General features: G+C 39.7%; 1 protein-coding gene across 5 annotated transcripts in view; it reads left to right on the top strand.

Annotated features, from left to right (window-relative positions):
* Window positions 1-13,779, top strand: part of csnk1g2b (casein kinase 1, gamma 2b) — a 47,475-nt gene that overhangs the window by 21,747 nt on the left and 11,949 nt on the right. For 4 of the 5 annotated variants that reach the window (XM_061778187.1, XM_061778188.1, XM_061778189.1 and 1 more), the window contains exon 3: window positions 6,005-6,074. In XM_061778187.1, coding sequence (XP_061634171.1) covers window positions 6,005-6,074 — 70 coding nt within the window. Of the gene's footprint in view, window positions 1-6,004; window positions 6,075-7,823; window positions 10,311-13,779 lie in introns of those variants that run through there. The other variant, XM_061778191.1, reaches the window with a different exon arrangement.

Consider the following 13,779-nt stretch of genomic DNA (forward strand, 5'->3'; position numbering starts at 1 on the left):
GGCATCGAAACTGGGAACCAAAATGTTTAAATTTGAACGGTTCCGGGAGAACCAGAACGTTAGTCCCGGTTCCAATTGATTCTCGATGTCCAACCCTACTCACTAGGGTCGCGAGTGTGCTGCAGCCTATCTCAGCTATCTTCGGGCGAGAGGCTGGGCACACTCTGACGTGGTCGCCAGCCAATCACAGGGCACATAGAAACAACCAACCAGTCGCACTCACATTCACTCCTGCAGACAATTTAGACTCTTCAGTCAACCCTACCATGCATGTTTTTGGGATGTGGGAGGAAACTGGAGTACCCGGAGAAAACCCACGCAGCACTGGGAGAACATGCAAACTCCACAGTGGCGGTGCCAGGATTTTAACCACCTCTGAAAATATCAGAACGATAGCCCAAATATTATGGACTTTATGGACCAAAAGTATGTTCCTTTTTCTCTAGTGAGGGTCTGTGGAGAGGAAAACGCCCACATGTACTATTACCCACCCCTATGATGTATTAATTAGAATGTAGCGCGCAATCCTATTTCCTTGCATTTTGTGCCGTTTGACAGCATCATCTTTTGGCTTTGTCATGCAATTTTGATGCATTTTATGTGTTGCTGCTTTCCAAATAAAAGCTGGCTTTTCAAATTCAATGTTTTATTTTAATTTTGAGTTTTTAAAATTAAAAATATTTCTGTTTTGTTTTTCGTAGTCATGCTTGATGCATCATTGCTTATTATTGGACACAGGCATATTGCCTGTGTCCAATAAAGTATTCCAGCACACATGCAACGAAATAACACAAAACCAGCTGGAAATTTTGTCGTCTGTTTATGATATGACAATGGTATTTGAGAATTCAACAATACACATACGTGACGAACCAATAAAAGAGGACCAGGGTGGATCTTTTGTGTGCACGTACGACCTTTTGAAATGCAGCCACTCACGTAAACGAAACTAAGTTTTGTAACGGCGACCCGGTGGCTGTACAATTAAAGAAAGTTGAGCAGCATAAATGGAATTAGTTCCAAAGGCTAACGCCACTGCGACCATGTGGGAACATTTTGGATTCAAGCCAGATGAAATGTGGCCATGGCCCTAACACCAACGAGCTGACATGGTGAGACATTTCCAGTTTCCCGTCAGATTGGGATGATTGAACCTAGGCCTGTCATGATAATCACTATATAGACTTATCGTTCGATAATTAAAATGAACATGATAGCTTTTCCGGACTCGATAAATTGTCATTGTTGTGGTGAGCCGGCGTGCGGACCACACAGTGAGCCGACAGAGTTGGGTGGCTGTGTCATTAGCACACATTAGTACACTCTTCACGGTGTTTGCTCCGTCCAATAAGGAGGGACCGAAAAATATGCACACATTAGAATTTCAGTTGTAGTTTTTTTTTTCTCGCTTCAAGCCCTCTGATATTAAACTTTCATTTGATAACTTGTAACAAACTTTGGGGAAAAAAAAAATATTTTTTTGCGAAGGATCAAGGTTAAATGACAAACCAATTCCATTTGTCTTGCTTGTGTAGCTCTGCTATGTCAGAACATGGCCCTCCTTTCCTTCCATCCTGTGAGTAGATCACAAATGTGATATTTGCAAGTTCTGAGAAAAATCCGTCAAAAAACAAAGTTGTACATCAGACATTCGCAGCTGATCATTTACACAACCATAGCTTAGTCCATCTGCTGGAAATTGAGATGATTCTTCAGTAGGCTACATAAAGCTGCCATAAGCCTCTGTTTCCTATTGTAAGCTGTTTTAAATGGTTCTTTAATGTAGTGCCATCTGGTTTGACCCATCATTTATATATTTGTTGTCCATGTTCATAGTGTGTGTGTGTGTGTGTGTGTGTGTGTGTGCGCGTGCGTGTGTGTGTGTGTCAGGGGTGTGTGGGGGTGGGGGGGGGTTTCACACAAGCAGAGCAGTTGCTTGCTACGCCTCTCAAGCCTGTCACATGTCTTCATCCCACAGGCTTGCACTCATCTACATTACTCGCTCTGCCCTGCTCACAGTTTCTGCTGTCCCTTTTGGGACTCTTATGCATGGTCAGAAAGCCTCTGGATATTTCTCTGGTTGCCATGATGTGCAAGCGTGACGTTTTTTAGATCAACCACTAATTATGTAGGTTTAGTATTTTTCCTGTTTAAAAGTATTGTTTTTATGTGTTGCGAAAGGTATATTTAAATAATTCTGTGACTGAAGCCTAAACTAAAAATACAGAATTTAGTTTGAATATACAAGAAGAAATACTCATGTTTCACCGCCTTGAGCGGGACATACTTGGTGTGCAGATCCTACGTCTTGGCAAGGCAGCAGAAGAGAAAATGCTCCTGATTTGATTAAGGCATAATTGAGTGAATGTGAGCGCTTAACAGCCTTCAGTTTTCCTTCAATTTAATTTAAAATCAGAAGTACATCTGAAATTACATGTACTTGAATAATAACTTTGATTTGCTTTTAGGAAGATATTTCAACTTTTTGTATTCATTTGTATATAAAAAGGGAGGCCTCGATTTAAAAAAAACAAAACATCTTGTTTCTTGCTTATACAATGTCACACTACAGTGTGGCTTTACACGATCAGGATTTTTGGTGCCGATCAGCGAGTTTAAAAAAACTGATCCGATCACAAGATGGAGCAGTATGTTTATTTAAATGACTTGTTCATTTACTGTATTTACTTGTGTACTTAATTGCTCAAAAAATTACTTACTGTAATTAAATTACTTTGTCATTAAATTACTTCACACACACCAAAACTTTAGAGCATGATTCGACAGAACTCCTACATGTTCGCTTACAACCGTTAGTGCTAGCACTAGCTTGTGAGGCTACATACCATTTTGTTGCCTGCTTGCACGCGGTATCGTATTAATAGTATATGAACTTACCTCAAACAAGCCTTAAACGACTGTCCTCTCCCGAGCACCAATGACTACCAACACACCTTTCCCCCCATTTTGTTCTTATAAACACACGACGCGATCATTATTGTTGTCGTTGCCATGGTAACGAGTGTATCCGGTTGCATTTGAGTTGACAAGATGAAGCCCAGTGATCATAACAAATGGGATGTGGTGGTATCGGCATACAAGATTTTATTTCAGTAGTCTGACATAGTGCAATCGTGAAAGACCAAATGTGTCTTGTAGTCTGTTGCGTGTTGTCTGTCTCAAATGGGTTGTCTGTCCCACACCGCCGACGTTTTTTTAAAATAACTTTATTGGTGGTCCGATATACTATGTCAAAAGACGCGACAAGGCTAAAAATAACCTAGCTTTTTGATTCAAATATCCTGTACATGATGGCGACACGGAGTAAATGTCTTTTGCGGATTGATCGGATCGGCGAATTATGACATTAAAGCCGATCAGCATAAAATGGTAATTTTCGGCCATTAGAGTAAAGTCTAACTGTAATATAGGTGTTAGTAATTATTTTTGTTTGTCCAAGGAGAAATTATTGTATATAAAGTACCTACAGAGATCCCTACAGTAGTCATGAAGTCTGCTGGTATGTAAAGATTTGTTGTTACAGCAGCATAATGCAGGTGGCAATTTAAGTCTGACATACATTACATAGAACATTGGTGAGAATTTCATAGCTGTTTTCTGGTCTTTCTAAACCACTGAAGTCACTTGACTTTGACACTTGACACTGTTCATGTATGGATCATCTGCATAGTAATAAGACGTACCCCATATTAATATGCGTTTTTCACTGGCTTTATTGTGATTTGTCTTTTGCAGATATCAGAGGACAGACCAGGTCTTCCCTGTAGTGTAGGGCACTCATTAACTTTTCTTAATTTTTTTTTGACAGGTATCACTATTTTTCTTTATTCTGCTGACTTGAAGAATGCCAAAAGTAATAGTGCAAGAGCCATTTTGAACAAATACTTAAGTCTCCAAGTATGGTTCCTTGTCCAACGTGGCTGCCTTGCAATTAAGTCTATTTCTGCATATGCATATCTTATTTCCATCCACTATATTGCCAAAAGTATTCGCTCACCTGCCTTGACCCATGTGAATTTAAGTGATATTCCATTCTGAATCCATCCATTTTCTGTACCGCTTATCCTCACCAGGGTCGCGGGCGGGCTGGAGCCTATCCCAGCTATCTTTGGGTGAGAGGCGGGGTACACCCTCAACTGGTCGCCAGCCAATCGCAGGGCACATATAAATAAACAACCATTCGTACTCACATTCACACCTATGAGAAATTTAGAGTTGCCAATTAACCTACCATGCATGTTTTTGGGATGTGGGAGGAAACCGGAGTACCTGGAGAAAAACCACACAGGCACGGGGAGAACATGCAAACTCCACACAGTCGAGGCCGGATTTGAACCCTCCTCAGAACTGTGAGGCACATGTGCTAATCAGTCGCCCCCCGTGCCGCTCATTCTAAATCCATATGGTTTAATATGATGTTGGTCTACCCTTTGCAGCTATAACAGCTTCAACGCTTGTGGGAAGGCTTTCAACAAGGTTTAGGATTGAGTTTATGGGAATTTTTGCCCATTCTTCCAAGAGCATATTTATGAGGTCACACACTGATGTTGGACGAGAAGGCTTGGCTCACTGTCCACTCAAAATCAACCCAAAGATGTTCTTTCGGGTTGAGAGCAGGATTCTATGCAGTCCAGTCAAGTTCATTCATACCAAATTCTCTCACCTATGTCTTTATGGACCTTGCTTTGTGCACTGGTGCACAGACATTTTGGAACAGGAAGGGATAATCCCCAAACTGTTTGACTGTCCAGAATCTCTAGGTATGCTGAAGCATTCATAGTTCCTTTCACTGGAGCTCAGGGGCTAATATTTTGGACATTTCTAACTTTGTGGGAACAGCTTGGAGATGGCCCCTTCCTGTTCCAAGATGACTATGCATTCAGTGCACAAATCAAGGTTCATAAAGTTTGATGGATAAACTTGATTAGCCTGCACAATCGTAACCTCAACCCTATAAAATGGTAAATGGTAAATGGACTGCACTTATATAGCGTTTTATCTACACTATCACATTGCCCAAAGCGCTTTTCAAAGCTTCACATTCACGCACACATTCATACACCAATGGGCGACTGCTGCCATGCAAGGCGCTGCCAGGCCCACTGGGAGCAAATTAGGGTTCAGTGTTTTTGCCCAAGGACACTTTGACATGCGGACAGTCGGAGCCGGGATTCGAACCAGCTACCCTTCGGTCACTTGTTCTACCTACTGAGCCACAGCCGCCCAAATAGAACATAGAACACATATAGACCACTTTTGGGTGTATTAGAGCAGAGACAGGCTTTCTCGTCCAAAATCAGAGTGTAACCTCACAAATGCGCTTCTGAAAAAATGGTCATAAATTCTCATAAACACACTCATAAACCTTGTGAAAAGCCATTCCAGAAGAGTTTAAGATGTTATAATTGCAGAGGGTGGACCACTGTCATATTAAACTCGATAGATTAAGAATGGGATGTCACTTAAATTCATATCTGAGTCAAGGCAGGTGAGCGAATACTTTTGGCAAAAATAGTTTATATTGTGTAATGTGAATATGTTTGGTACTGCAGTACTGGATCAACTGTGGCACAGCTCGTGAAGTCTTAGAAAGGAGTACATTTGTGTGTGTTTATGTTGCTCATGTTTCTCTATAATGCCCTTGTCCTCACCTTCCTGGTGGGGTTAATCAGATTACATTTTAAAGTTGTAAATCTGGCAATGAGCAATATGTGCGGGTAGGTTGTTTATTAGCAATGCCATCACAAAAGCTTGCTGTTCACCAGCTGGAGCTGCTCTTTATCCTCTCACAATGACATCTTTACTTACAGTCAAAAGTTATTTTTAGCAATTAAAACATGTAAAACACATTTTGTTAAGTTATTCTGGCCAGTCACAACATGACTTGTATGGTGGTGCCAATTTCTATTTCAGAATTTCTTTAATTCTAGGTGAACTTTTTGTACTGCGATGTTTTATTCAAAATTGTCCTTTTTTCTTCCAGGAGCCTATTAAATCGAGGGCACCACAGCTCCATTTGGAGTATAGATTTTACAAACAGTTGGGGAATTCAGGTAAGAAAAATATGATGTTTTGAATTGCTGTTGGTTAATACTACTACAACGGATCTTTTAACACAAGGGATATGTATGTGTATACGTTATGTCGCCTCACAACACTGTTTCCAAGGTACCGTCATGTACTGTATGTCATTTATTTGTTTGTTTTGTTTCGCATGACAAGTGCATTTTGGTTCTTATTTAGTGACATGTGCCAACTTCCTTGGTCCATGTGCCGGAGCAAAAGTCCTAAAAGGGGTTGGGGCACAAGGGAAGTCCTTGACTATTTATAGATGGCCCTCTGCAAGCTGTGTGAGCCATTATGGTGTGTTTACTCAGATAACTTGCTCAGTCGGTATCCTTTGTTTTCCTGATTGTGCCACCAGCATAGATTATGGGGAAAATTCTCAATTATGCATTGCTAATAAGGCATGTCCCACTTTTCCTTGTGTGTACTCTTTTACTAATATCATCACTGATTATATTAATCGTACATGATTAATGTGCACACATACAGTGCCAGTTATAGCTTTTTCTGTTTTAAAAAAAAATTTTTTTAAACATTTTACAGATTGTTAGTTGTGGTATTTTGTGGAAGAAAGAGACAATATGCCACAGTAGGTTTCAAGATCTGCCAGATTTGATGCTGCAGTTTTTTCTGAATACATATAGACAATCGCCTCTCCCCGATTTTGCGCCTAATCTCCATACACCTACATTTTCCACATCTTTTTAGTAGCCTTCAGATGGAAGAAAAAGGCTATGCCCATTTTGATGAATTGAGCAAATTGGACGCTATACTTTTCAGTGAATTAAGAACATGGATAACTCAACTAAGGATTATTTTAATAATCAAATAATCTGTCAATTTTTTTCAACTAATCAAAATCTATCCAGTAAGATGATTATTATTATTTTTTTCCTCCATCCTTTTACTCAAGAACAGGAAATTCCAAATTGACAGTTCAGAAAATGCACAAACAAAAATTTATTATGATTCAGTTTCTGGTTTAGTTCAGAAAATGTCAGAAAATAGCCAAAAATGTTGATCGTTATTTTCCAAAGTAATAGCCAGTATTTGCAAATGTTTATTTTGATTAAACACAAAGATAATAATTTGCTTTAATGGAGGACTACAGAAATCTGAGAATATTTAAAGTGGAGAGGCTATTTCGGGAATTTGGAGAAAGTTAAACAAGCTCTCTAAACGATTAATAGATTGTCAAAATAGTTGTTGATTAATTTGATAATCGATTAGTTGTTCATTAATAAATTTTTCAGCCCAGCCACGACTCAAGGACGGGACACAATGTTGATGAAGTCTATCAACTCCTCTTAGGTCTTGCTGTATTTTTCAGTCTTTTATCGTTTATATTTTGTTGACCGGCTAAGTTCCCGGGCTCTGCACTTACCTAGCAATGAGCAGACCGCGGCCCTTGTTTCCTGTTTGTAAAAAGCTCAGTAAACATATTATTTTGTGTTTCTGTAACAGAAAATAATCGCACATACTAATTGCCTTTTCCCCACCGTCTGTCCTTCAAAACAGAAAAAAAAAACATTCTAGAATCACATGGTGGAGAGGTGGGACAGAAAAGTAGTCAACCACCAATTTTGCAGGTTCTCCCACTTAAAAAGATGAGAAAGGCCTGTAATTGTCATCATAGGTATGCCTCACCTATGAGAGACAAAATGAGGGGGGAACAAATCCAGAAAATCACATTCTCTGATTTATAAAAAAAAAAAAAAAAAAATCATTAGCAAATTATGGTGGAAAATAAGTATTTGGTCACCTACAAACAAGCAAGATTACTGGCTCTCACAGGCCTGTAACTTCTTCTTTAAGAGGCTCCTCTGTCCTCCACTTCCTACCTGTATTAATGGCACCTGTTTGAACTCGTTATCGGTATAAAAGACACCTGTCCACAACCCCAAACAGTCACACTCCAAACTCCACTATGGCCAAGACCAAAGAGCTGTCAAAGGACACCAGGAAAAATAAATATAGACCTGCACCAGGCTGGGAAGACTGAATCTGCAATAGGTAAGCAGCCTAGTGTGAAGAAATCAACTGTGGTAGCATTATTAGAAAATGGAAGACATACAAGACCAATGATAATCTCCTTCGATCTGGGGCTCCATGCAAGATCTTATCCCGTGGGGTCAAAATGATGACAAGAACGGTGAGCAAAAATCCCAGAACCACACGGGGGGACCTAGTGAATGACCTGCAGAGAGCTGGGACTAAAGTAACAAAGGCTACCATGAGTAACACCGCCTGGGACTCAAATCGTGCAGTGCCAAACGTGTCCTCTTGCTTAAGCCAGTACATGTCTGTCTGAAGTTTGCTAGAGAGCATTTGGATGATCCAGAAGAGGATTGGGAGAATGTCATATAGTCAGATGAAACTAATATAGAACTTTGTGGTAAAAACTCAACTTAACGTGTTTGGAGGAGAAAGAATGCTGAGTTACATCCAAGGAACACCATACCTACTGTGAAGCATGGGGTGGAAACATCATACTTTGGGGCTGTTTTTCTGCAAAGGGACCAGGACGACTGATCCATGAGGAAAGAATGAATGGGGCCATGTATTGTGAGAATTGAGTCAAAACCACCTTCCATCAGGGCATTGAAGACTAAACGTGGCTGAGTCTTTCAGCATGACAATGATCCCAAAGACACCGCCCGGGCAACGAAGGAGTGGCTTCGGAAGAAGCATTTCAAGGTCCTGGAGTGGCCTAGCCAGTCTCCAGATCTCAACCACATAGAAAATCTTTGGAGGGAGTTGAAAGTCTGTGTTGGCCAGCGACGGCCCCAAAACATCACTGCTCTGGAGGAGATCTGCATGGAGGAATGGCCCAAAATGGCCCAAAATACCAGCAACAGTGTGTGAAAACCTCGTGAAAACATTTGATCTCTGTCATTGCCAACAATGGGTAGATAAAGAATTGAGATGAACTTTTGTTATTGAGCAAATACTTATTTTCCACCATAATTTGCGAATAAATCCTTAAAAAAATTGTGATTTTTCTGGATTTTTTTCCTCATTTTGTCAAAATTATAGGCGTCTCTCATCTTTTTCAGTGGGAGAACTTGCACAGCGGGTGACTAAATACTGCCCCACTGTATGTCATACCAAAGCAACGGCTCTGTTGTTTTAATTCAGAATTCTAGCCTTGGGGGTGACAGAAGCGACACAGTGCCGCTTCAGTAATTGTGGCACCTCTACACTAAACTTAATGTAAATTAATCGTTCCTTGAAATAAGTTTCAATTTAGAGAAATAACACAGTTTTAGTGGTTAGTATGGTTGTGTTGCATCACTTGATATTACATTTTTATGTTGTCTATAACAAAACACTTTCAACATCAAATTACTTTGGCATGTACATGCACACTATGTTAATGCACCCCAATTTGTGGATTTGAGTCTATAGCTGCAATATTATTATGCTGGTGAAGATACGCCTAGGTAGGAAGGTGTGTAGGAATGTGGGTACTTTATTAATCCTGTAGAAAATTGTTTAGTGTAAATAATATTTTATTACCATGACAGTGTATATGGGGTGTTCAATCAGTCAACATGTTTACAAAATGCTCTGCAGATTTTCCAACTTTTCTTTTTCAACTTATTTCTCTTTGCAAGCGCAAAGCGCTCTCCAATTTCTCTTTTGTAGCCGTCATTTTCACAAGTTTGCGAGCACTTGCCTGTCGACATCCAAAACGTGCCTGTAGTTGTGGCCCATATCGGCTTTTGGCCATACTTTTGTTCCCTGGAATCTACCTGCCGCACTGTTAACCTGCACAACCAGAAAATTCTGCTTTCTACTGTAATTTAAAGAACAGATACAGCTCTGTTGATTGAGTAACTTGCCAAGTAGTTGCTCCTGCTTTGACCAGTCATATAGGTCATTTCTGCTACATGAATTTTCATCCATCCATCCATACACCCACCCACCCATGCATCCATCCATCCATCCATCCATTTTCTTCCACTTTATCTGGGGTCTGGTCACGGGGGAAGGCTTCCTTCTCCCCAGCCACTTCATCCAGCTCCTCTGGGGGGGGATCCAGAGGCGTTCCTGGGCCAGCCAGGTGACTTCCAGCGTGTCTTGGGGCGACCCCAGAACACCTCACCAAGGAGTCGTCCTAACCACATGCCCGAGCCACCTCATCTGGCTCCTCTCGATGCGGAGGAGCAGCGGCTCAACTCTAAGCCCTTCCCGGATGACTGAGCTCCTCACCATATACTGTAAATGAACATGAATTTTTATAAGGAAAATTATGTCGTCTTTGAATCGTTTATCTCAGCTTCTGTACTAACTGAGAGGACACACACAATGAGTGTCTCTATAGTGATTGTTGTCTTTATTCACTTTTCGTGTTGCTGGCAAGCATGCATGGATAAAGACAATGTGGTTTAAGAGCAGATAAAACATAAATACTGCCTTTACGCTTCTCTAAAATTAGCAACATCAGTTTAAAAACTGCAATTAGCATTCTTGTGTATCTTTCATTTTGTTGGTCTAGCCTCAGCCTGAACTAACCAGGCCATTGATCTTATTTTAATCTTAGGAGGACATCTCCTGAGCATTTGGCCTAATGGAAGTCACTTATCTTCATCCTCTTCCTCTCCCTCTCTCCGTAGTCTGAATGTTTAATATGAATTCACTCCCTTCAACTCCTCTCTGGCCATCTCCTCTTTTCCCAATCTCTCTCGTCTCTGACCCTCAACTCTGACATTTCACTGTACGGCAACATTGTCTTCAGCTGCCATGATGCAGCCTGATAAGGCCAGCAGTGGATACAATAGGTTGAATTGTCTCTAATTATGGCAACAGGGGCAGAGCACCACTGACGACTGGTTTGGCACGAAAACCCAGTCTGTTCTTCATGACTAAAAATTGTATTATAACACAAGAATTAGTTGTTTCTTTGCCACTTGTGTTGCTTTTAAAATACAGTTTTTACTGTTAAAATGTATCACATCGTACTGCAGTTTATTTTACTCTTCATAAAATCTTGATGAGGCAGAGAGACTTTTTCCGTATTATTTTTATGGCGCTATATATTTTAAAAAGACATTGCTCCAGGCAATTTAATGTTACTGTAGAATGTAGGACACAACCATCTCGCTGCTCACATTCACCAGCTCAGTGTTCATTCCCTGCTTTCCTTTTGTGATGACTATGCTTTGAATGCCCACTTGATTTGGCCAAGCTTTCATGAGTCAGCCTCCCACTGACCTCTTGTCATGGGCTTCATTACCTAAAAAAATATTACAGACTAAATTACAGTATGAATGGCGATTGGTTTTCTTCCGTATTGTCATGCATTGTATTTTATGGGACTGACGTAAAACAAAAATTTAATTCTTCAAATAGAAATTGTGCAAGTTTTTGATAAGACAATTTCTGTGTTAATGCTCAAGTGCTGCTCAAGATATTGAGTTTAGTATTGCTTCTCCAGAATAGTTTATATTTACTGCAATGCCAAGGATTAGTTATTTTGAGTCAACAGGGCTGTTGTTTTTTCTCTCTACTGGAAATCAGCAATGTGGGAACTACACACTGTCATCAGTGATAGTGATGGTTTTACTCGATTGACATCCGCTGTCTTTAGATTCATCTTATATCTTTCACATACTCTATTGAGATAGATTTCCACAAAGCGGGTCAAAACTGGAAAACTGTCTTGTTTCTGCCCTGGGGTGTCTCGCTAGTTTGCAAAAACCACTTCAAGAATGTAAATACAATGACCTCTTACCAGCCCAGCACAGTGTAACCCGCCAATAAATTCAAGGTGAAGAAAGAAGTCTACTAACAAAAATGTCCTTCAAGTTGTTGCACTAAGTCAAGAATCTCTGTTGACCGATCAACAGGAGACAGGTTGTCGAGATTGGTGCTTTTTAAGTATTACCACTGAAGTTGGTACCCCCACAGAAGGGGGCCCAAAAAAGACAAAGCAGTTATTTTGTTACCCTTCACAATTTTTGACTATAATTGCTCTAAACTTTGGGTACTATATTGAACATAATGGTACTGAACCACAGAATTTGTTGGAAGTAATCTTAACTCATAACACATCAGTGCTGCTTAATAATTTATGCAATATCTCATGGTTTTTGGGTTTTTTGGGTGGCTGTTATATCGATGCTACGGTGGTCCATATTACTGCAGACCTTGACAATGCTGAAAGGTGGCATGATTTGTTTTGACTGATTTTCAGAAGTGAAAAGTAGGCTCCTAAGTGTATTGCAATTATATTATCATTAAGGTTGGGCATAGTTTGAATTTGAGAGGTTCCGATTCCGGTTCCTTATTTCGATTCGGGTTCCAAATGATTCTCGATTCAGATTCTTTTAGGAGGCTGGGTCAAAAAAGTTTGCATGGTTTAAATAAAGGAAGTAAAAGGCAATGTGTGTTGATCCTAACCCAATTGACATAATATTCATTAATTAATGTTTCAGATAAAAGTTAAATATAGTATTGTTAAAGTAGTTATTTGGGACTGTTTCATCACGTCAAATGGTTTACATGTGCAAGTTTTAACTTGACTTCCTGTTTTAAGCTTGTAGCCTTTTATTTTGAAGGGTACGCACTGGAACTCAGCATTTTGGCATGAAAAGTAACCACATGGCAGCGGTGATTTAAAAATTTTTTTTTATTTTATTTTAATTTTTTAAATGGATGGAACCAAATGCTATAAAACGCTGATTCCTTTCCCTACCCACAGATGAGGCACAGCTTTTTTATAACCACTAGGTGGCGGTGGCATATTAGAATGAAAGTGTACAGCTTTTTCATAACCACTAGATGCCGGCATACATTTATAAAATGTGAGTTTTTTTTCCATTTGCCCCTATACCTATGTATAATCCGCAGTATTGACTTTTGACAATTTTTTTGGGGGGAAAAATGCACATTATACACGAGAAATTACGGTACTTGTTTGCTCTGCATCTTCATCAAATTGATGGTGTGATGTGGGACATTTTTGTCATTTTTCAATGACACAGAGTTTTAAAACATCACTGATTGATACATTGTGTGAATGTGATCGTAGTCCAAACTAAAGACATCTGAGGCTATGTTCACGCTGCAGGTCAGTTCTGATTTATTTATTTATATTTTGCCAATATGTAACTTGTATCTGATTTCTTTCATGTCAATGTCAACAGTACAATTCCGATTGATTTATTTTATCATTTTTTAAAATCCGACCCAGGCCGTTTTCATCTATGGATATAAACTGGGTATATATCTGATGCGACTACAGTCTGGACACTCAGGTTGTGCTTATTTGACCTTTTCGTCATCAAAAGGCAAAAACTGTCAAAATAGTTCAACAAAACAGACAGCCGCAAAAATCAATTGAAATCAATCAGTGGTCAAAAGAAGATGCTTTAGAACTGATAAATATACAGATATGTGTTCAACCTCAAAGTCCTTGAAATTGCCACAAATGTTTCAGGACAAGGGGCCAGCCATATTTGCTACTGTAAACACACTTCGCCTTGTGTTTTGTGCGCATGCGTGTCACTTGAGAAGGTGCATTTGTTATTGTAATGTGAAAGACTACTTAAATAGATCAGATTTAACAAATAATCCGAATTGGGTATTGTGTCCTGCAGTGTGAACGGAGCCTAATTTCTACCAATTGTCATGTTAATGATGACCAATGATTTTATCAAAGCTTTATTAATGTGAAATGCACTATTT

Source organism: Phyllopteryx taeniolatus, chromosome 7 (assembly GCF_024500385.1).
Source record: "Phyllopteryx taeniolatus isolate TA_2022b chromosome 7, UOR_Ptae_1.2, whole genome shotgun sequence".
Classification (NCBI taxonomy): Eukaryota; Metazoa; Chordata; class Actinopteri; order Syngnathiformes; family Syngnathidae; genus Phyllopteryx; species Phyllopteryx taeniolatus.